Source organism: Carassius auratus, unplaced genomic scaffold (genome assembly GCF_003368295.1).
Source record: "Carassius auratus strain Wakin unplaced genomic scaffold, ASM336829v1 scaf_tig00008312, whole genome shotgun sequence".
NCBI lineage: Eukaryota > Metazoa > Chordata > Actinopteri > Cypriniformes > Cyprinidae > Carassius > Carassius auratus.
Genome location: NW_020523929.1, coordinates 34,784 through 57,994, shown reverse-complemented (window position 1 = coordinate 57,994; position 23,211 = coordinate 34,784). Strand labels below are relative to the sequence as shown.

The following is a 23,211-nucleotide window of genomic DNA, read 5'->3' as shown; positions in this document are numbered from 1 at the left end:
ATTTTCTGAGATGTGTTAAAGCAAGAGGTTTGTGGAGGCTGCACAACTGCATGCAAGAAAAGCCATGGAGGCATTGAAAATGTTTCTGACTCTTTAACCTGCACTATACGCCTGCTTTCTTTGCATAGCTGACAACAATCAAAACATAAAATCATAAAATAAAGAACTGCTGCATATTCTGTTGTCAGCCTTATAGTAGTATGGTAGACAAAATGTAAAAATAGTATGGTCTGTTTTACTGTGAGGCTTTTCAATGCATTGTTCTATTTGTTTTTTTCTTTGTTGCTAGATCAATTACAGGGTACTCAGTGTCTTAAAAGTGTATGAATGTCATTGCATAGGCACAAAATATCCAATCGAGTGGAATTTATTTTAGAAATATTTAGGAATCTAACTGAAGAAAAAAAAAATAGCTTTATGAGCTTTATGAGAATATTTGCAGTTTTGAAAAAAAGGTCTAGAAACGTTTTTTTTTAGCAAATGCCACATGGTTTGATATTTATTAATGCAATGATATTCAGACAATACGGGGCAGACGTGGCCTAATGGTTAGAGAGTTGGACTCAAAGGTTGTGGGTTCGAGTCTCAGTACTTTGGGAATACTGTAAAAATGTAATCACCAAGGCTGCATTTATCTGATCAAAAATACAGTAAAAACTATTATTTTGCAAAAATAACAAATCGCAATTTAAAGAAAGTAAGTATATATATATATATATATATATATATATATATATATATATATATATATATATATATATATTTTTTTTTTACTGAGTTTACTCCTATGATTTTTAACTCCATTACTCCACTCTTCAGTGCCACATAATCCTTCAGAAATCATTCTTATATGCTGATGGTGAATAAGAAAAACATTCTTTAGTAAATAGAAATTTTGTTTAAAAGAACAGCATTTAATAAAATAGAAATCTTTTGTAGCATTATAAATGTCATTACTGTCACTTTTGACCTATTTAATGCATCCTTGCTGAATAAAAACATGAACTTCTTTAAAAATAATGTACTGACCCTGAACTTTTAAACAGGCAGTGTAGACTGCAGTCGAAACTTCCTTCATTATGTCTGCCTACAGCCGTCAAATTAACTACTCACAGATCATTCTGGTGTGACTGTTCCAGCTTCTAAAGCAGGATGAAATCATAAAGCAAGCCATCCAAAAGATGTCTTCACAACTCAGATATACTGTTGTGTCAAATGTCAGGTGGAATGTCGTAGTCCCAGGATGGCTTACTTAAATAAATACTGCTACACCTCAGCGCTCAGTCTTGAGTGTTTGATCACCAAAATGTCATTGATACTCATTCTGATATTCCCCATTTTCGTAATGATTTGATCCGTGATCTTCATCTGCTTGCATGGTCACCCCTCTCTTCTTCTTCCAGCCTTGCTTGCGGCTTGCGGAGCTTTCTGTGGTTCCATAGGTCTTCTGCTTGGTGGCCAGGGCACTGTCACATTGGGGCTCGGTCTCATCAGCCAGCTCATCTTCCCCGATGATGCCACATTTCTCATCGCTGGTGTTCTCAGGATCAGCCCAGTCCTGCTTCTCACCAGAGGCAAAGATGGCATAGAAGATCACGCCAGTGTAATGCACCATGGAAGCAATCACAAAGACATGCTGCCACTCTAGTCGAGTCTGTTGAGGACAGAGAAAACCGATGAGGATATGCAATATATGTTTGTGTAAATAATAATAATAATAACTTCACTAAACTGTACATACATAATTGCACATAGGCAGCTGTTACCTTAAATATATATTTCTACTTGATCTTACAAATTGAAATATTTTTGCTTTTGTAACCTTTTTTTTACATTATTAAATTTACTAAAATATGATCATTTTGGTTATCTGTGAAAACATTTCTACAGTTGATCACTATAGATCAGTGGTTGTCAACTTTTTTTTCTTTATTTTCTTTAATTTTTTTTTTACTTAAAGGACTCTCATTGATCAAAACAATATTCAAAGGCTCCATGATATAGACTATTTCCAGCATTTCTGTCATAAATTATGACAAAGCTGCTCGTTTTTTAGCAGAAAGAAGGAGTATCGCTTTATTACATTGTATAACCACTATTAACTTTTGGAATTTTCAAGATCTTCAGTTAAAAACAACAGCTATTGAATAGGGGGAAATACATTGTTTTATTTAATTATTTTAATTATATTAAATTTATAGTAATATATTCAATATTGTGTTTTATTATAAATACATTTTCATTTGCATCTTTTAGCATTTAAGAGTTTATTTTAATATATTATAAAACAATTATACATTATAATGTATAATACATAATAATGTATTAATTTAAATAGTTTTTAGTCATCTTGAGGTCCCCTTAAAAGTGTGCTGAGGCCCCCCTAGTTGAGCACCACTGCTATAGATATTCATGTCATGTCAAAAATTCCCCTTATCTAATATTAGGAAAATGACTTCATATTGCAAGAAGGAAGCTATCTGCATGGGATCTCATACATAAAAAAAATCCTTGTGCATTTAGTATTATGTTTTTCTATGTACAAGAATAAGGTGATGAAGTGAATACCTTGTGTTTGGTAAGTGCTCCAACAATGAGGGGGCAAACCATGCCAGACAGGGTACCTACTCCATTAGAGATGCCCATAAGTATACTGGCATAGCGAGGAGCTATGTCCAAATGGTTTACGTTGAATCCTGTGTCACAGAAATACAGAAATACATTTAAGATATTTTCCTGTGTCATTTTAAAAACTAATACTAATACAGGTTGTATCATCATATTCTTTCCACTTTGTTCTTTTACTACAACTGAGTAACCCAAATTATTAATGCTGGAGAGGTGGCATAAGTACAAAGAAAAAGATTACAATCAAACAAAGCCAAATGAAGCAGGAATATGTTGACTGACAATCTGATGACTGACACCTGTCTCATGTGTCACCTGATATCGCAAATCCACTGAAGCCCACTGCCAGGATGAGGAATGAGATGGCCACTGCACGTGTGTGTGAGTACCCGACCACCAGCAGCAACGTGGCCTCCATGCCAAAACCTGTGGACCATGAGAGAAGTTAATGCATGATGTGCTTTAAAAACATAAAAAAGAGTTCAAAAACAACTTTTAAAACTTTTACAAATGCCTCTCACATACAATAATTTTTTGTGTAAACTGTTCCTAATTGTTTTGTTTTTTAAGCCTAATGTGTGTATTTTGGATACCTTCACTTATCCTAATTTAACATGCATATAACTAAGCTGATGGCTCTAAATCAATGGCATGAGCTTGGGACTTTGCATACCTCCACAGTTCATGATTTTGCGCACTGTTGTAGTAGAGAGGATTTTCCTACTCCTCAGATAGTCGGCCAGTTGGCCTCCTATTGGCACAATGATCGTCATCACCATGTGAGGCACCGCTGACAAAATGCCCACCTGTAACAGCCCGACATCATGTAGTTAGCCTATTAGATTGAATTGTACTGTAAAGCACTGGTAGTTAAAATCAAAGATTCTGTAACTCAAAATCCCATCACAGCCCACCTTGCTGATGGGGAAGCCAAAGACCTCTTCAAAGTAAGCTGGCTGACTAATGAGCAGGAGGTAAAAGGTCCAACTACGGCAGAAGTTTGCCACAATAATGGCATAGACAGGCATAGATGTAAAGAATTCACGCCATGGAGTTTTAAATTTCTACAAAGAGAGAAAGAAGAAGTTTTCACAAAGTAGTTTAGGATAATACATGACCATCTTTAACATTAAATGTATTGAATCAAATGCATGAAAGAAGACTTTGGACGACCTCAGTAGTGCTCATTAAACTGGCTCCTTCCCCAATAGAGGTCTCAATGTATGTCCTTTCTTCCTCACTGATGGTGGGATGGATCGCTGGACTGTTATAAGCCAGCAGAAGCCAGAAAATATACCATATTATGCCAAACACACCTGGATATGAGCACAGAACCACACATCTCTGATCATTTTCTGATCATCTGATCTGATCACTTTACACATGAACACTTTCATTCATTCATTCTTCACCAGTACATTTCAAAGGCCTATCCTAAACTCACCATATATATAGAAGACAGAGGGCCAGCCTACATACTGCACTAATATTCCAGCCAGTGGCATGGCTATCACGGCTCCTGCATAAGACCCTGTCAACCAGAACACATACACACACACACACAGGTGTAATTAAGAAAGTTAAATTAAGAGGGAGGACATTAATCAAACTGCAATATTCCCATTACATGACAGTTCAATCATTTGAAGCCATTGTGGGGGATGCCTCATAGCTGCCAGTGGAAAACTGGCATGATTGGTTTGGTTCAGCTTTGAGAGAGCAGAATCAGTGTTGTTCATTTTAATGTAGTAACTTACAAATTAACCTACAGATTCTCATATATTTGGGGGGCTTTTAAGGAATGCTTAATCCAATAATAAAGATTCTGTCATTCACCTAAGTTGTCAAGCTATTAGGACTTTTTAGCAGTAAATAGCAATGCCAGGATTCAAGCCCTTCATCAAACTTGCAGAGTAACAACGTAATCTGCTCAGTGCAGCTACTTCAGACCTCAGCGCAACATGTGCCTCCGCCTGAAGGACAGGCTGGCAGCTGCAGGAAATGAGATTTTAATGAAAAGGTGTCTTAATGTATATTTTATTACTCGGTGCACTTGTAAACCTTCCTGTTTGGCGTAGGCAAGGGTTTTCGAGTGAGGTTTTGAACACAGAAGAGGGTGCTGCTTCATTCGTGTCAACAGAAGAACGCCTCTTTCACATAAAGAAGGTGATGCTGTGTGTAGAGCGTCTTCATTTAGTGGTCACGTCAAGTGCTGTTTGAAGCACAGGTTGTCATGGCACCTGTTTGTTGTGAAAGATGGCTGTTTTAATGCATTTGAGGGGTAATGAGCATTGGAATATAGAGCAACAGACGAATGGTCAATTGGACATTAACTTAAATTGAGAATGATTTTTAAGAATCTATGTCTTGAGTGTTTACTTCTACTGCAGACACCGGTACAGACAGATTTGTATATGGAAGCATTAAATTTAGTATTGAAAGGAAAAGCAGTGAGTGATGAACATCAGGACAGTAAAATATTTTTTTATTTTTAAGTCATATTTTCTGACAGTTATATTGTTATGTTCGTTTTTATGATTGAATCACTTTATCATTTATTAAAATGATTCATTAAAAAACTGATTCATTTGATAAATAAACAAGTGAACCAGCTTAATTCAGAACTGCTCACTACTTTTACTATTCCTGCTTTAGAAATATATGGTAAAATGGTAAGAGCTAGTATGCGGTTGCAAATTCAGCATGTGGTTCTATGCGAATAACTCACTGAATCATTCACTCGAACGATTTGTTCAAACACTGCTTCAGATTTTCTTTAAAGCTATTTTGCTGGTAAAGATAAATACAATGGTAAAGTAAATATATTAAGTGTTTTTTGTAATGTCTGTTTTGTTACGTCTCCTAACCTTTTCAACAAAATATTTGGTCACAAACCTACTCACCACAGAATGAGGTAGTAGCCAGACGGCTTCTTTCCAAAGGAGGAGCCCATTTACTCCACATTCCATGGCAGGCTGGATATGTGACACCCTGAGAACATAATGCACGGTTAGTAGCTTAGTATCTGCTTTCTTTCTTTCTTTCTTTTTAATCAAAATGGGTAATCCTATAGTGACCAATTAATACTTAAAGGAATAGTTCACTCATAACAGTTCAAGTCAGTGTAGGCATTCTTTTCCCTTTTGCGTCTTAACTAAAGAATAAAGTGATGGGTTTGTAATGACATGCAAATTAGTAAATATTGACTGAATTGTCAACAGATTACCAGATTACTGCTTTAAATACACTAAGCATTAGCATACCATTGAAAATAAATATGTAAAATGTAAAGTTATGTCTCAAAAAGTAAATATTTTATGACATGTCTGAAGATGACTGGTCACTGGCGGCCGCTCACCTCCACCAGTCCCTGTAAGATTCGCACAAACAGGACACAGCCATAGTGAACCCTGGCAGCTGATGGAATAAACATGTTTAGGAGTGACGTCAAGAAAATAGCTGCTCCGAACACCCTGAGAAACAGTTCAGAGACATTTGGTAATATTAGTTAATTCTGTTATCATGGATTCCATTTGAAGCAATATAAAAGCGATGCGGTCTTTAATAACTTAGGTTTACATAATCAAGGTTTTGTGGAAAAGCATACACACTCCACACTCGGGATAGCACTTTATTATATGCACTTTATTTTAATGTGTCTTTGTTACAGTGTAATTATACATACATATAAGTACTGAGTAATATTAATTAACTACTGTAACATGGTTAGGGTTTCGATTTAGGTTTGGCTTAGGGTTACTTGCACGTAATTATGCATAATTAATTATTATTATAATAGCAAGAACATGTAACGTGTAACAAGGACACCTTTAAATAAAGTGTTACCGTTATTTTAATAACTGAATTGAATAACACTAACATCAGTTCTCATTCTGACATTAAAACATGATGCAACAGAGCCATGATGTAAAATCAAAATGCATTAGAATTGCATGGAATTGCATGAAACACAAGTGCAACATCCTATTCAATGAATATTAGTGATGTACTAAAATAACTAAACTGAAATAAAAATGAATAACAACTTATAAAAAAACAAAAATGTCAAAGCACACAACAAAATTACTAAAACATTTACTCAAATTACATTGAAAACAGAAAATATGCACACACAAAAAAACTAATAATAAAATATTTGGTAACACTTTATAATAACTGCACACTATTAATAATTAATTAAGCATTAGTAAACAGATAATTCATAATTTATAAAGCATTAATGGACAGTAATAAGCAGTTTATAAATACAGATATAAATGTTTTATTCTTGATTTAAAAGCATATCTATAATGTGTTTAATAATTGTATTTTCATACTTTATTCATGATCAATTTATCATTTCTCAATGAAGTATAGCATTATTTACAAACCAGTTATTTAGGAGTTGCCAGTGATTCATAAGATCACAAGAAATGAAGTAAATTCAGGTAGTTATAAAGCATTTAGTAGTGGTCAGTTAACTATTTATGTGAGCTCATCTAAAGTGAGGAATAGTTATGCCTTGTAAAGCATTTATAAAGGATATTTAAAGGCTGTTATCTTCTAAAAAAAAAAAAACAGAAACAAACACAACACAGTGATACAGAACGTATAAATATGAACAGCCTTTAAATCTCATTTGTAAAAGCTTTACAAGGCATAAATAGTCCTCACTTTAGATGAGCTCACAAAAATAGTTAACTAACAACTACATATGTTTTATAACTACCTGAATTAACCCTGAATTACAGTAGAAATACATGTTAATAAACCATTTATTAACACTATAAGTAACTATTACTATATGTCTGAATAAAAAGATGTATGAATGCACATTTAAATAATTTATTAATCATTTACTTACAATTTCTAAGTGATCTTATGAACCACTGACAACTCCTTAATAACTGGTGTGTAAATAATGCTATACATAATTTAGAAATGATCAATTGATCATTAATAAAGTATGAAAAAACAATTATAAAATACATTATAGATATGCTTTTAAATCAGGTATAAAGCATTTATATCTGTATTTATAAACTGCTTATAAATGTTTATTCATGCTTAATAAATGATTAATTAACTGTTTCCTAATGCTTAACTAATGATTAATAGCATGCAGTTATTATAAAGTGTTACCATGTTTATACAATCCACAGTGGTATCTCAATTATACTAAAACAACACTGTTCTTATGGAACAGATTTTATTTAGCATTTACAGTGGCATGAGTTCAATTTATGATCTTTCATAACCATTTGCAAATTTGACTGGATATCCAACTGGATTGGACTGATCAAAATAAGACATTTTTACCTTTTAAATACATTTTTGCTAATTAATGATCAAAGGTACATTTGATAGATAAGAAAATGCTAGATTTTTTTTTATTCAAAATGTACTTCCCTGAAAAACCCCATCAGTTTGAAAAGGCGTGATGCTACCTAGTGTAGCTACATCACCGGATCACACAGAAAAGAGTTATTTTGGTTCATTCAGTTGTACTTTATCTCCATTTAATCCATCAATCTACTTCCCCTTTTTCCCTCAAAACAGTGTGTAAGTGACACTTGTAATATTCCAGTGGCTGGTGTTTCAGTGAGAGATCTACTGCTGGATCTTTCATTATTAATTCTGTCAGCCACGTGTCCTCTTTTCCTGTGAGGCTTTTATTACAAGACAGCTATCGCCCTTCTAATCAACACAAGGCACAAATTTAACCCTCACAGCCCTGACCGCTGCACTCGTCTGTTCCCTTGGGTCTTCAAACACCTTTCAACAGTGAATGTGATATGAGAGCTATAATATGGCACATACTTCTGCCTTCCAACCGTGGCATGGAGCCTCACCTGTTAGCTGCTAGTTTGTTAGAGATGAAACCTCCAGGGATTTGAGTAACAATGTAGCCCCAGAAAAAAGAGCCATGTATCAATCCCACTGTCTCTGGATCCCAATTAAACTCCGCTGGCTGAAGGAGACAAGAATTAGAGGATACCACGTTATATCATTTATAAAAGACAGAAAATAATAATAATACAAAAAACTTTTGTAGACACATTTCTGTGCATATATAAATTATTTATCACAAGACATGAATAGTTAAATTACCCTTTGAATATGTGTGTGTGTGTGTGTGTGTGTGTGTGTGTGTGTGTGTGTGTGTGTGTGTGTGTGTGTGTGTGTGTGTGTGCTTGTGTGTATGTGTGTGAGTTGTGTAATCCTCCCAATATGTCTTATAACAGGAAATTACAGAAAATTTTGGCCAACTACCAAAAAAGTCACTGATGACAATTCAAGTCAGAACAAAAGAAGATAATCGGCTCTTTGACCTTGAAAGTCAAACGGACTATCTTATATATATACACCTATATACCTTTAGATATGCCCATAATTTAATACAATAATAATTTATATAATTTTATAAATATAATAATTTCTAAATGTATTGCATGTTGCATATTTTAAATGTTGTATGTTGTAAAATGAAAAATTATCTATAATGTATAGATTTGCATATATACAGTCTTAAAGGGATAGTTCACCCCAAAATGAAAATGTTGTCCTCATGTCCTCACCCTCATTTTGTTCCATGACTCCCATTAACCTCCTTTTTTTTTTTTTTTTTTTTTTTCATATTGTGGAAGTCGATAGATACTGGCAACAGTTCTTCAAAATATCTTTTGTGTGTGTGTTCAACAGAAGAAAGACAATCACACAGGTTTGGGACAACATGAGGGTGAGTAAATGATGCCAACATTTTCAATTTTGGGTAAACTATCCCTTTACCTTTGGTATTTTGAAAACCCCTTGTTCTAACTTAAAAAGAGATGAGTGCATGAGAATGGTCATATGGCATTTTCAGTTTATATGTTCCAAGTTTCACCTGCATGACGGCAGTCCCATTGATGTAGACAGTGTTGTTGTTAACCATTTCTACAATGGCTACACCGAGGTTGCAGCGGATGCCAAACGAGATGCAAAAGCCAAGGCCGCTGAGGATGGCGATGATGTAACGTTTGGGGAGGCCAAAGCAGCCACAATCGAAAATAGGTGGGCTGCGATTAGGGGCCGCCACTGGTCGACCATCTTCTGTCAGCTCAATGTTGTCCTCTTCAGCCACATTAGAGCCATCGATTTTCCTACCATAGGTTAAGAATTTGCTTTAGAAATGGCTTGCAGTGGTCAAAAAGAACAAAATAATAATTATATGACTCCATAACTGATGTATAAACCACAACTGGGCCTCTTTTTGGATTGCAAATGTATCTTTAGATTCATTTAGATTCAGTGCTGTTTGCAAGTGGTATACTCATATTTCTGAGTGATGGGTGGACTCAGTTAGAAAGGGGGCCAGAAAAGGTTGCCAGAGTGTGGCAATTGAAAAGGTCACATTGCGTTTGGTGCTCCCTCCATCTCACTGCACGCACCTGTTCCATTACTGAACCTGCATCTTTCCTCTCATCCTCCACCTCACAGGAATTACTTTCATCTGTCTATTTTGAAATGCACACCTGAGTTCTTCCACATACACAGGAAGGAGCCCACTAAAAGCTGTATACTGGAGGTTTGTGAATGGAGGATCAAGAGGAATCATTTCAAGAGCCTGTTCCTGATCTCTGTGAAGCATTATTGTTGCACATTTGAGGTGAAGTCCTGGTCTGGTACACTCTTGAAATCACACAAATAATTTTTTTCTATTGTAAACAATCAGATTAGTAAAAAACATTGTTTCCATATGTTGTTTATCTTTTCCATATCTTTGATTTTAGTAACAGCATGAATCCAGACTGTATAGATTTGTTTAAAATTTCCATAAGATAAAAAAAGGTTAAAGTCAAAAATAACCAATGAATTAAAAGATGTTATCACCTAAACATCACAAAGCCAAGGATTAACATCAACCACTAAAGATTTTACATAATAATGACCCAGTCATGTCACTTTTTACCACAAGAAAAGTAAAAAAAATAATAATAATAATTCCTATTTTATGAATATAAAATCTATTTTTAATAATATTTGTTGCTTCTGGAAATGGCATTGCTCTTAAGCAAATATTATAATACTCTACTTTGTCTTAAACAAATGATGGTGCATTTTATATCTGCTTTTATTCACAAATCTAAATTAAATCATTTGCAATTTAAACACTGAAAAATTAAGTCATTTTTAGAGGTAGGAATGAGAATAAATATTGCATGACTTGTTAAATTATTTAGTGTGCACCCATATATTAATTTTCCCTCTCTATAGTTCTACAAGCTCTAAAAGATTTCATGTCAATATTACAGACACAGGAAATTATTTACATTATCTCACATATAAAGCTGTCTAATGTGCAAGAAATATGTGACATGTATTAGGCTCTAATGTGAAATCTTAAGGTTTTTACTCTCTCCAGATGTATTAGATATTAAATATGTATGGAAAGACCTAGAAAACTAAATAACATTTTTAAATTACTGGCCAAGATACAAAATGAAAATATTAGGTTTGTTCCTGTTAATGTAGTGATATTTCAAGATGCCCATACAAGCAATGATATCCTGTGGCAACATTTAGATATGTATATTTATATAAAAATGCATGTAAGATTTAAGATTTGCTTTGTGTAGAAATACTCTGAAAACTGTTTTTGCAAACATTAAAATATAATATAATCTTTCATAAAATTATACCAGCATCTCTCATCACAATTCTTTGAAAACATAATATAACTCTATATATTGTTCTATATATTCGATTTTATAGTCTTGTACTTTATATGTATAATAAATAAATATATATATATATATATATATATATATATATATATATATATATATATATACATCACAGTCTATTCTTTGCCATTCCTTTTTCAATTATATTTTATGTGGAATATTATTTCTCCCAAAAATTAGCAGCTCAATAAATTTTAAGTTGATTTCACAATTCTAAATCACTTCCCATAATTTAATTCAATTTAATTAAATACCAAAAGCATGATGCAGCACATATATGCAAGCAATCTCCTCATATCTTCCACTTAGTGCTTAGACTCCAGTTCAACTGCCTTCACACTTACTTCTGCAGGTTCCCCAGAGAGTCGCCAACATTGTTCTTCAACTCCTCCTTCCCTGGTTTAAACCTCTCCTTTAGACCCGCAAACCCCCCCAGTGGCATTTCTCCTTCCCTTGCTCTTCTGTCCCTCAAACACTTGTCTTCTCACTCTTCTGCTTTTGCAGAAAAAAAGGAGCAGGATATCCACTAGGCGCTGGTGTGCATCCTCTCCTGTGCTGGACTGAGATGGTCTAGGTGTGCTGGAGGGGAGGAGGAGAGATGCTGAGCCAGAGACGGAACAGAGAGAATGAAGAGGAGGGACTTTAGTTTGGACGGTCTGGGTACAATACTTCATGCGGTTTGGGCTGAGAACATCCAGAAACAAGGCACTAGTTGAAAATGGGGTGAATCCGGTCTTTGGTTCAGTGTATCGGCATTGGGAAAGTTATGCTGGCATACATCAATAATGGAAACTCCGGCGTTCTCCTCTGCTCCCTCACAGACAGTGACAGAAGATGCCAAACACCTGCCTCTTCTCCAACCCCTCCCTTCTTGGTCTTACCCATACGAAAGCAGGGCAAAGAGAGTGACTAGCAGAATTCATTAAATATTGACAGCGAAGTCAAGGATCGCAGGCTCAGGGTTGTATGATATGAGCAGGTGTAACAAGACACTGCGTCTTCTAGTCCCAGTCTAACCCTTATCCCGAGGAACAGTTCTTGGGGTTCATGGATCAAACGTATTACCGTCAACAACCAGAAACTGACATAAAGGTTCAAACTGTGAGGGCCGTTGCACTGTAGCTGATGCACAAAAGTCACACTTGCAATTTAATTCTATTGCTTTTAGAAGTAAAGGGCTGCACCTTTTCCCCGTGAAAGCCTCTTTTACGCAATAATCATCAAAAATGCAGTGTGCTTTAAAAATTCAGATATTGAGGTCTAAAAAATTCATTGGTAGTCTGCACGGCTCGCAGGCTGTGTTTCACTGATGCCTGTTATAGAGCCTCAATAGTATGTTTGAATAAAATCTGAACCTTCCTCAATGAAGGTCTGCCATTCGGTGCAAGGGCCTGAATAACTGAGAGAAACAAGGACTTAGTATTTTCCACAATCAAAATGAAGATATGCATCATGCAAATTAAGGTTCTTGACCTACAAAATGTGAAGCAAAATAATAATAATTATACTAATAACAATAAAAAATATATAAAATATAATTATAATAAAAATGTAATGTTAAAGTGTTGGTTTGGAATAAACTCTACACTGTGGGTTGGTTTAACACCTGCAATTTTAATTTACGGTAGAGTGGGGGAAAACGCCCCCTACTGTTTTTCCCCAAAATAACCACTGGATAAAGTCAAGATACATTTTTGTTGTAACAAGAGTGATGTTGAAGTATTCATCATGAAGCTTACACTGCTGATATATACCTGAGAGAAAATGGATTCCACAGTAAATTATCTCATTCTCAACTGAAGGAAAAAATGCTGTGGAATATCACAGTTTATATGATATGAGAATAGTAAGGCCTGTAGATATTAAGTTTAGATACTATGTTATAAAAAAAAATAGATTTTTTTTTCAAAGCCATTGTTTTTCCATCAAATGTATTTTAACTAGTTTGATGAATACAAATATTTGGAATTTAATAAATTACTCGAAGTTAGCATCAGGTAGCTAGTTAGCTTGCCAGATAGCATAAGCTAAAACATTTTTGTAATTCAGAATATTTTGAAATTGATAATTATAGTATATATTATTAATATTAAGCTAAAACTGCCTGTACTCTGGTTTTGCTGTAAATGTATAAAGCAAATTGTTTGTCAGTCTAGGGGCATTTTATCCCACCAAGTCACATACTTTTTTTAATCTGCTGATTTAAAAAAAAAAAAAAAAAAATTATGAAAAGGTGCCACATCACTGACCCATAAACTTTTATTAAAGTTGTATATTACATATCGATAGTATTGTATCTTAAAAGCAAAGACTGGTCCAAGGCACTTCTGTTTTTAAAGAGTAGAGTGACATCTAGTGGATCACAGGAGCCAATGTGCAGCTGCCAATGTGATTTAAAATGTAAACATCACACACACACACGTATGTAAATCTTTGCTGCCCAGCCTGTTTTCCTCTTTGCTAATGCATCATACAGGTCGAATTAATGGAGCAGTCGCCACATAAAGTATTCAACTACATTATTGAATATTATGTTTTCTGTTTGTAATATCTTTCCGTGTGAGTTTGCTTTTCCTGTTTCTCAGTTTCCACAACTTATGCTTATGGTTGTATGATTCTCAGGGTTTATGATTCGTCATTATGAGGGCTTTTTAAAAAATAACAATAATTAGTATAGAAATAAGGGAAGCTGAGCAAATGTATATTGAAAACATTTGAATGACTTCTCTAAAACTGGAAATAATCCTTTTTTTAAATCACTTATAAGCTACTTCTGTGTTTCATAGAAATACAGTGTTAATAATAAAACATTGCTTTTCAAAGCACAGTTGTGTTGTTATAATACAGTCCGTTGCAGCTACATTAATGAGATTAGATTACCTGCGATCTTTAGACACCAATATAGGAAAATAAAAATGATTAAGATGCGCAAGTCTTGTCCACTAGCTGGCGATAGTGTTTGTCTTTTTCTTTCAGAGTTGGTTACTCAAAAGTTTCGATGCAAACAGGTGAAAGTAATCAGGACAGATAAAAAGTTTTTGGATTCAACCAGCATATATATATATATATATATATATATATATATATATATATATATATATATATATATATATAAAATAAAAAATATTAAAAAAAAAAAAAAAATTGCAAAGACACATTCATAAAATGTACCCATACAATATATCAAACAGAAAAGAGACCATACATTTACAATGGTGATTAAAGTCAGTATAAAAACAGATGCCACTTTTGAGAACAGTCTTTTTTTTTTTTTTTTTTTTCACGTGACAAAAAATACATATACAGTTTCTCTAAGCAAAATAATTAAAGGCCGCCATTGTGGTTTATGGACCAATATACTTATTATTTAAAAGTTATTATCATTAAATTAATAAAAGAAGGATAGCGTAATTCAGTTTAGTCTGTTACAACATGAAATAGTTCATGTCTGACTGGCAAGCTTCTTAAAAATAAATATTTAGGCTACCAGTAAAAGTAGTTTCATTTGTACAATATGATCGGTTTACTCAAAATAAACCGGTAAAACTGATTGCCACAACGAATAAAATAATATTTGAAAAGTCATTCACGAAATTTAAAACGTCATTGTGACTTCCTTTTGGAATTATATATATATATATATATATATATATATATATAAAATTATTATTTTTTTTTTTGTAGTCTACTTGACACACATTTACACGGTATGTGTAGCCTAGACTGCAACTGCAAGTATTTCTAAACTATCTGAAATTGTTGAAGACAGACAAATATGGGAATTTTAGAGATACTGAAACAAAATTATTAAGACTAAATCTATTTAAAATATATCAAATATTTTGACACTTTTAAACAAATCAAATAGCCTAATAGTTTTTGGTATGTTTTTTTTTTTTTTTTTTGTAATATAATTTACTTATTTCAACAAATCAAGTACATAGCTCATGCCTCATTATAAGACATAGCCCTATATATATATATATATATATATATATATATATATATATATATATATATATATATATATATATATATATATATATATATATATATATATATATATATATATATATATATATATGATGGTGCACGAACTGAATGCGATCTGGTCGCATTACATTGCTGCAATCGAGAAGATGACTGACCAGCAGCCGTTCCGTTCAGTACCGCATACCGCCATCGCATCGGTGACCGCATTTTTCTCGGCTTGCATAACATATCGCGTGACTTACTAGGTTAGTAACGTGAGGGAACGGACAACAGAGAAGGCGGTGTTGATGGTAGGAGGAGATTGTGCGTCGACGTCTTCCGCGTTTCCCCGGATTTCAACCACTGTCCTGATTCCATCGTGTCTTCTCCTTGCACGTTTTACGCTCAGCCCACCCTCCCAATTGAGTTAGTTGTAAAGAAAAAAAAAACAATTAAATAAATTATACAGGACTCAACGCCCCCCCTTTCCCTTCACCTCTCCTCTTTCTCTCCCCACTTCGCAAATAACTAACATTACCACCGCCTTCGTTCTCCACATGCAGCATCGGAGTCCAGGGCCCCGGCGCACCGGCTCCAGCCATGTCGGCGAGGAATACAGCGGCTGGCGGCGGTGACGGAGCGGTAGGGGAAAAGACAGGTAACTCGCCGCTTAGAACAACAGAATAAACAAGTTAGCCCACCCTCGACGGGTCCGCTTGAAGCGGAGAGAGCTGCTGCAGATTGCGCTGAGTGCCGGTGGAGGAGAGGGAGCTCTCGGTGTTCCCCGCTGATTGGTTTGCACACTCGCGTTCGCAGCGAAACTAGGTCAGTAGTTCAGTAGAAGCGAACTCTAGCAAACACGAGCAGAAGGCGCGTTGGAACCGCTCACAGTGGCATATTTGCGGCTTTAACTCGGCATTTAACCCTATATTCAGTTTTTTATGTGACTGACAAATGCGTTTTTAAGACGTAGTATGTAGTATGTTGGGGTGTAGGTATTTTTAGGAGGCCTTTGGCGGATTGTTTGCCGTCACATTCAGTCAGATGTAGCTATGCTAGGATACTTCTTTATATGTTTTTATTGGTGTATTCGTTGCTACTGTTAACTTTTTCTTTTGTATGTTTTGGGGAACTGTCTTGACATGCTAATTTTTGTTTGTGCCATGTGTTGTTCCTGGTCAAAAGTGACCAAACACCTAAAATATTATTTATATATATATATATATATATATATTAGTAAAATAGACCTGTTTATTTTTATAATTTGTTCAATCATATTTTTTTATTTTGAGAGTATTTTATGATGCTAATTAATATTCATGCAATAATTAGGCTAAATTATAATGTTTTCCCATTTAATTTTATAAATAAAATAATATTTTTGTATTATTTTTCAATTATGGCAGTATTTCATGTTAAAATAGAGACAATTTTTGAAAGGAGAAATTTAGACTTTCTCAAAGTTAACTTTTTGTAAAGGTTTAGATTCTTCTGTTTGAGATGTCAGTTTTTGCTTTTACATTACAAAAACATTTTGCGATACAGGTCAAACCAGAACGCAGAGAAAAACATTTTATTACACACAGCATAAAAATTAAACAAACATGTAACAAAGTGAACTGGAATGCTTTATCAGAGGATAATCAAACTGATTTCAAACTCTTATTTGAGGCTTCTGGAGTGTGTCTGTTTTGCAATCTTGATATTTTAGAGTGTCACCCTTTCTTTGCTGTGCACTATTTTTCTGCATCGATAATGATTTGTAGATTGTACACTCAGAAAATTATCTGTATTTTTATATATTTCCCATTTATTTCCAACGGTGGTCATTTCTGACCATGAACAACAAAGGTATGACATAGCACATAGACAGCTATAAGTAATTGAGTTTCGTACCACTCCGATGAAGTAGCAAAACATTTTTTTATTTTTTTTTATCTAAAATGACAGAACAGCACCACAGGGTTAAATATATTTTTCTAAACCTCCACTGATGATCAAGATAACATTTGATCTCCGAAAAAATGCATCAAATCAATGGTTTATTGTTTTTACCGTCATGGCCAAAAGTTTTGGCAGTGATTTAAATTTTGTGTTTTGCAAAGTTTGCTGCTTAAGCTGTTGTGGTGTTCATTCACATTGCTTCGAGATTGTGTAGAGTGATCAGATGCATTTTAAATGACTACTGAAAAAAATAACTTTTCACAAAAAAAATAATTTCACTGTTTTTGATCCGGACACAAAATGACCAGCTAACATTAATTGACTAATAATATCGGCAGCAAATGGTGAAAGTGTGCATGAGAACTAATTAGGTAAAATCACTAACATACTAATTAGATTGAAAGAGCAGACTGAATGCTATACAAGGAGGGAAGAAGGGCTTCTAGTCATTGTGTTCTTGTTAGCATTTATTACCTCCAAAGAAACGTGCAGCCATCATCGCTTTGCATCAAAATGGCCTCACATGCAAGGAAAATGCTACAAAGAATATTGCACCTGAAAGAACCATTTACCGGATCATCCAGAACTTCGAGGAGAGAGGTTCGACTGCAGTGATAAAATCTTCAGGACATCCCAGAGTGTCTAGCAAATGCTAGGACCGTCTCTCCTGAGGGGTCAGCTACACAATCGTGTCTCCAGCAGCGCAGAGCTTGCTCAGGAATTGCAGCAGGTTGGTGTGAAAGCATCTGCACATGCAGTGACGCCAAGACTTTTGGACAACAGCCTGGTGTGAAGAAGTGCAGCAAAGAAGCCACTTCTCTCCAAGAAAAACCTCAAAGTCGGACTGAAACTGCAGGAAGCGCACAGATTGGAGGGCAGGGGCTGGATTCACAAATAAATTCCACTAAGTTTGTAAGAAAGTTCTTAAGTGCAGTTCTTATAAAATTCTTAAGTTGTCTTATTTGTTTTCTTAAGAAGATAAGTCGTTATCTGAGTAAATACATGATGCACTGATAAACTCGCACTTTATTGTCTTTTAGCACTTCCTGCAGATTACCCTCATAATTAAAATAAGCATGCACATTATTTTCCTCATGAGGTTTACTGGCACTCAGCTATATGTTTCCACTCATTTTTGTGCTCCCATCCCAGTGAACGCTTCAGAAAAACTGGTGCATATCCTATTATGTGTTGCGTAGCTAGTGTTGTTGTAATGCTTAAATATAACAATAAATTTGAAATAACACCAATACATTCATTAAAATAATTATTACTGTTTGGAATTTAAGACAAATCTGGGGCTGTCCTAAATTTTAGAAGTTATTTACGATGATTTTTAAGAAGATTCTTTTCAAGAATTTGAATTCTTTTCAAGCTTTGTCTTAAGGGCAAGAAAAAAAAAGATAAGAATATTCTTAAGAAGATTTTATAGGAATACAAAATATTCTTAACTTTTTTTTTCTCAAGTTAAAAATGAATAAGAAAATGGCAGTTGAGAATAAATTTCTTCAAGAATGTGAATCTGGCCTAAAAGACTGGTGCAAAGTTATTTTCTCTCATGAGGCTCCCTTCTGACTGTTTGGGACATCTGGAAAATCGATTGTTCTGAGAAAAGGTTAATGCTACTGTGACGTGCCAACATTGAAGCATCCTGAGACCATCCATGTGTGGGGTTGCTTTATAATAATAATGTTATAAAAACGTCCTGCAAGAGGAACTTCCTCCAACAATCCATGATCAATTTGGTGGTGATCCATGCAATTTCCAGCATTATGGAGCACCATGTCACATAGCAAGAGTGATAAAGAAGTGGCTCGAAGATCATTACATTGAATTTTTGGATCTGTGGCCAGGCAACTCCCCGGATCTCATTCCCATAGTGAACCTGTGGTCAGTATTCAAAAGTCAAGTGGACAAGCATAAGCCAACAAATTGTGATCAACTCCGGATTTAATAAGGCAAGAATGGGTCGCCATCAGTCAGGATTTATTATATATAATAATGCTTATATGCTTATCATTGTTTTTTTAGTACCATAGACACGTGGGAAAAATATTCTACGAATACTGAAGCAGCAAACTTTGCAAATCACAAAATTTGTCACTGATAAAACTTTTGCTCATGACTGTACACTTGCGTATAATGGTGGAAATGATAAAGAATATTACTGTTCTGTTTTTTATTAATTTTTTTGGTTGTTCAGGTTCCTTAACAAAGTTAGCCACGCTTTTAGTAATTTTGAGTGTAAAATATATAGAAATACAATTAAATATTTATTGTATGTACGGTATGCTCTCAGAATTCTGTTCAACACAAAAACGCAGGAATTATTCATTACAATTGTAGTGACTATTTAGATAATACCTAAATGCTGTTGGGCATACCTGTATATTAAAGGGGTGCTATTACGCTTTTTTCACTTTTTCAACTTTAGTTAGCCTGTAATGTTGCTGTTTGAGCATAAACAGATCAGCGAAGTTACAAAACTCAGTCCAATTTAAAAGGATAGATTTTATTTGACAGAAATCACTTTTCAAAAACTACAATGAACGACTAATTTGTACTACAACGCATATTTTCCTGGATTTGTGATCTCACAAAGATCGACGAATGAGATGCGACCTGGTTGAGCTGCACTAGAGAAGGCAACGGGTGTTTTGACTATGTCGGAGACCACAAGTCTTTCCAAGACAGACGAGCTTAGAGTTGTTACAATCGCCTGCTTTAAATCATGCTCAAATTGATTTGATTATGAGGCAATATTTACACTGAAGCTTGCAGCAGGCTGCTTTGGTAAGAGGCAGAACATTTCCCGACCTGGTGTCTAGTGCCAAGTATAGGTCTCTGCAGGAAAGTAATGGGAGTTACCAGATCAGGGTGTTTTTAGACCATGATACCTGATTGGCTGACGTAATAGTGATGGTAGGTTTAGGGGTGGGGTAAGGTAAGGGGGATCATTTTGATTGCATGATTTAGAAACACCCAGCAGTTTGAAAACACCCACAAGGTCATAAACGCCCACTTTTGCTCTGCAGAGACTTAAGTCTCCCAAGTGCTGTCAATCACAACACTGACTGACCCAGCTAGCCAATCACAGCACAGACTGGCCCAGCTAACCAATCACGACACATCTCGTATTCCAGAATCCGGGCCTTCATTTGATACAGGAACTATTTGAGCCTTTCATGCCAGACAGGGGAGAGAGGTATTGTAATAATGTAAAATATGTGAAAAATAATGTGTTTTTCGAACAACCTAGTATGAGAGCCTGTTCTAGTACACCTCCAAAACATATAGGAGCCAAAACATGAATAAAAATAGTAAACCAACATGAAATGTTATTTAAGATATTTAATCAAATTACTCCTATCATTTATGTATTACCACAAATTTAAATGTGTATCTTTAACACATTGCAATGACCAACTTATCAGAACAAGTATTTTAAGACCTGACAAAATGAACAACTTGCAATTTCAGGTAAGCGAGTCAATTAATCAATTGATCAGATCATAAGTGCTTTAAATTTCCAAAACATCGGTTCACAAGTAATTCGTTCGGAAATCAGAAGTTTTTGGTTCTCAGACATGTATACATTAATGAATGCCAAACTTTTAATTTATGCATTTAGCAGAATAAATCATAATTTATTTTGTTTATTCTTGTTCTTTAATATATGTATTAATATAAACTCTATTGTTCTACTTCAGAAAGTTTATTCTATGTATTAACTTTACTGTATGTATTGTATGTGACAGTCAGTGTTTTTTTTTTTTTTTTGGAGGTTACAAATACATTGTCTAGTACAGATGCCTTTTCCTTCGTGAATTCAGCCTCGTTTTTAATGAGTGAAACTGCCTGCTGTGACGTAAATGGGAATCATAAGCATTGTGAGGTCATAGTGCTGCCTGATCTAGTCTGATTTCTTGTAACGTGACTGTTGTGTAATATGTAGGTCAAACTCGGCACACTTGTAGGCCAGAGCTGTGATGGCCTCCTCTTGCTCGGCGTTCCTTTCTCTCTTCAGCCTAACTCAATCAGTCAACCTTTGCATAACTAGCCTATAAACACTCTGAAACAAAGCTGTTCACTGTTATAGGGGTAGTTGTGCTTTTAATTCTTGTTAAAGTGTGTAACCTAAATCTGCTGTCAGTTTGGTTCGTCTCGTGACAGACTCCCCCCTCCCCCCAACACTGAAAAACGTGACTGGAATTTATGGACTCATCTGGAAAGTATGTCTCTTAGGTAACTGGCCTTTTGGGTTACAGATTCCAGTCCATTCAGTGATAGGTGTTTTTTCAGGTCAATTATTTACTTTCTGACCCGTCTGGTAAATTCTGGCAAAGCTGATAAATAAAATGCACTTGTCCTGGTAAATTATCTGTGGAAATTATTTGTAGGTGGGAAAAGACAGCATTGTATGTTAACACGTTCTTCATTTATTTATTAATGTGAGTCTTACCTCTGATATAAATATATGTTATAACGGAGATTATAAAGTTTATCAATTGCTATTAAAATGTAAAAAATGGAGTAAATAATAATAAAATAATAAAAACATTGAATGAAATTCAAAAGTCTATGCCAGTTTTGCTTATGAGTGGTAAGTAAACGAAGATAGTTTGTTGCACGAGATTGAAACTTATGTTTATGTATCAACTTATGTATCACTTTTATTTTTACATTTAGATAAATCAAGAGACATTAATATTGAATTAACAACAAGTATTTTTTTTCTTTAAAGTGCCACTATTATGCCATTTCTAAGATTCATAATATTGTTTTGGGAGTACAATACGTTTACATGCATGCAATGTCAAAAAACACTTATTTTCTCAGAATATGCATTTAATATCACCTCATTTTCCAACAATTCTTAAACGACTCGTTCAAAGCAGTTCAAAGATTCAATCTCTCTAATCCTATCCTTTCTGTGAGCCTACTCTGCTTTGATTGGTCAGATGGCCCAGTCTGTTGTGATTGGTCTACTGCTTAAAGCATTTGTCGCCCATTGCCATAGTTCCGTTTTTCGCCCCAGTGGAGCCAGCTGGGCCAAATAAACTCAGGCTGAACCGTCTTTCAAGAGCAAGTGTTTTGTGAATTCTGCGTTGAACTCCTCGAGTAAAATGATGGGAACACAAGAAAGATTGAGGAGGTTCTGCTGAGGTACAATGGAAAAAATGAGTTTTAACCACTGATTCTTTACACCCTCATCTTTCGAAAGTGAAAATAAAGCAAATTTACTTTCAGAGCATGGGAAACAGCTTCTTCTCCACATAATGTTAACCACACAAACAGGAAACTGTGTTTTAGGGAGGGTCAAGCTGTTCGCAGCCCTCCAACGTAAAACATTGTGTAAAACAACGTTGCCCTGTGATGTTTAGCCATCACAGAAGTGGGATTTAAAGTACTGATGACTCATTTAGGCTGTTTAGGGTCGATTCTTTTTTTTAGGAGACAATTGTGTTTATTGTGCAACTTTGCAGATTATTTACATTCACATGTAGCCACATTATATACTGCATGAAAGTGAAATGGTATAATAGGGGCATTTTAAATGGGAGAATTATAAGTTTATAGCTTATGTTTGTAGTGGTTATAGCCATTAATTAATTGCCTAATTTTTAAAATAATTAAGTGTTCTTTTAAAGCAGTCAGTTGATAAATTGCCAGCTGCTGAGGCAAGGCACTTTTGTAATTTTTTGGAAAAATGAGGTCACTTGTTTTTTTTTTTTTGTTTTTTTTACTAATTTGTCATGGCTAGAGATTTTTATATTTAAGACAAATTTCTTGAGTGATTCAGTCTAAAACTGAACTGAAAAATAGAACTTATCATGACATTGAGTCATTTTCACTACATTAATATGGAGAAGTCTGAAATTAACATTATTGCTGCGTTGCTTTTGTTGTACAGAAAATCCACCATTCAATGCCACGATGC

General features: G+C 34.7%; 2 protein-coding genes across 4 annotated transcripts in view; one reads left to right on the top strand and one right to left on the bottom strand.

Moving 5' to 3' along the window:
• Nucleotides 1-1,026: 1,026 nt before the first annotated feature.
• LOC113071842 (vesicular glutamate transporter 3) lies at nt 1,027-12,524 on the bottom strand. Its single transcript, XM_026245143.1, has 12 exons — nt 11,699-12,524; nt 9,515-9,770; nt 8,481-8,599; nt 5,987-6,101; nt 5,532-5,619; nt 4,073-4,159; nt 3,802-3,944; nt 3,543-3,692; nt 3,302-3,434; nt 2,944-3,054; nt 2,569-2,696; nt 1,027-1,654 (listed from the first exon to the last, which is right to left on the bottom strand). The coding sequence occupies exons 1-12, from the start codon at nt 11,794-11,796 to the stop codon at nt 1,310-1,312; spliced, it is 1,773 nt and encodes a 590-aa protein (XP_026100928.1). The 5' UTR covers nt 11,797-12,524; the 3' UTR covers nt 1,027-1,309.
• A 2,995-nt stretch (nt 12,525-15,519) lies between these two features.
• The window catches only part of LOC113071843 (aryl hydrocarbon receptor nuclear translocator-like protein 1), a 40,749-nt gene continuing 33,057 nt past the window's right edge, over nt 15,520-23,211 (top strand). Inside the window, exon 1 of one of the 3 annotated variants that reach the window (XM_026245146.1) lies at nt 15,520-15,984. In XM_026245146.1, coding sequence (XP_026100931.1) covers nt 15,927-15,984 — 58 coding nt within the window. In that variant the 5' untranslated portion in view covers nt 15,520-15,926. The remainder of the gene's footprint in view (nt 15,985-23,211) is intronic. The other 2 variants (XM_026245144.1, XM_026245145.1) reach the window with 2 other exon arrangements.

Coding starts and splice junctions, on each gene's coding strand:
- LOC113071842 (XM_026245143.1), bottom strand. CDS start 11,796: ATGCCACTGGGGGGGTTTGCGGGTCTAAAGGAGAGGTTTAAACCAGGG. Junction 5,620..5,986: donor TCTTACAGGGACTGGTGGAG/GTGAGCGGCCGC, acceptor TTATGTTCTCAG/GGTGTCACATATCCAGCCTG. Junction 2,697..2,943: donor CAGTGGATTTGCGATATCAG/GTGACACATGAG, acceptor TCTGTGACACAG/GATTCAACGTAAACCATTTG.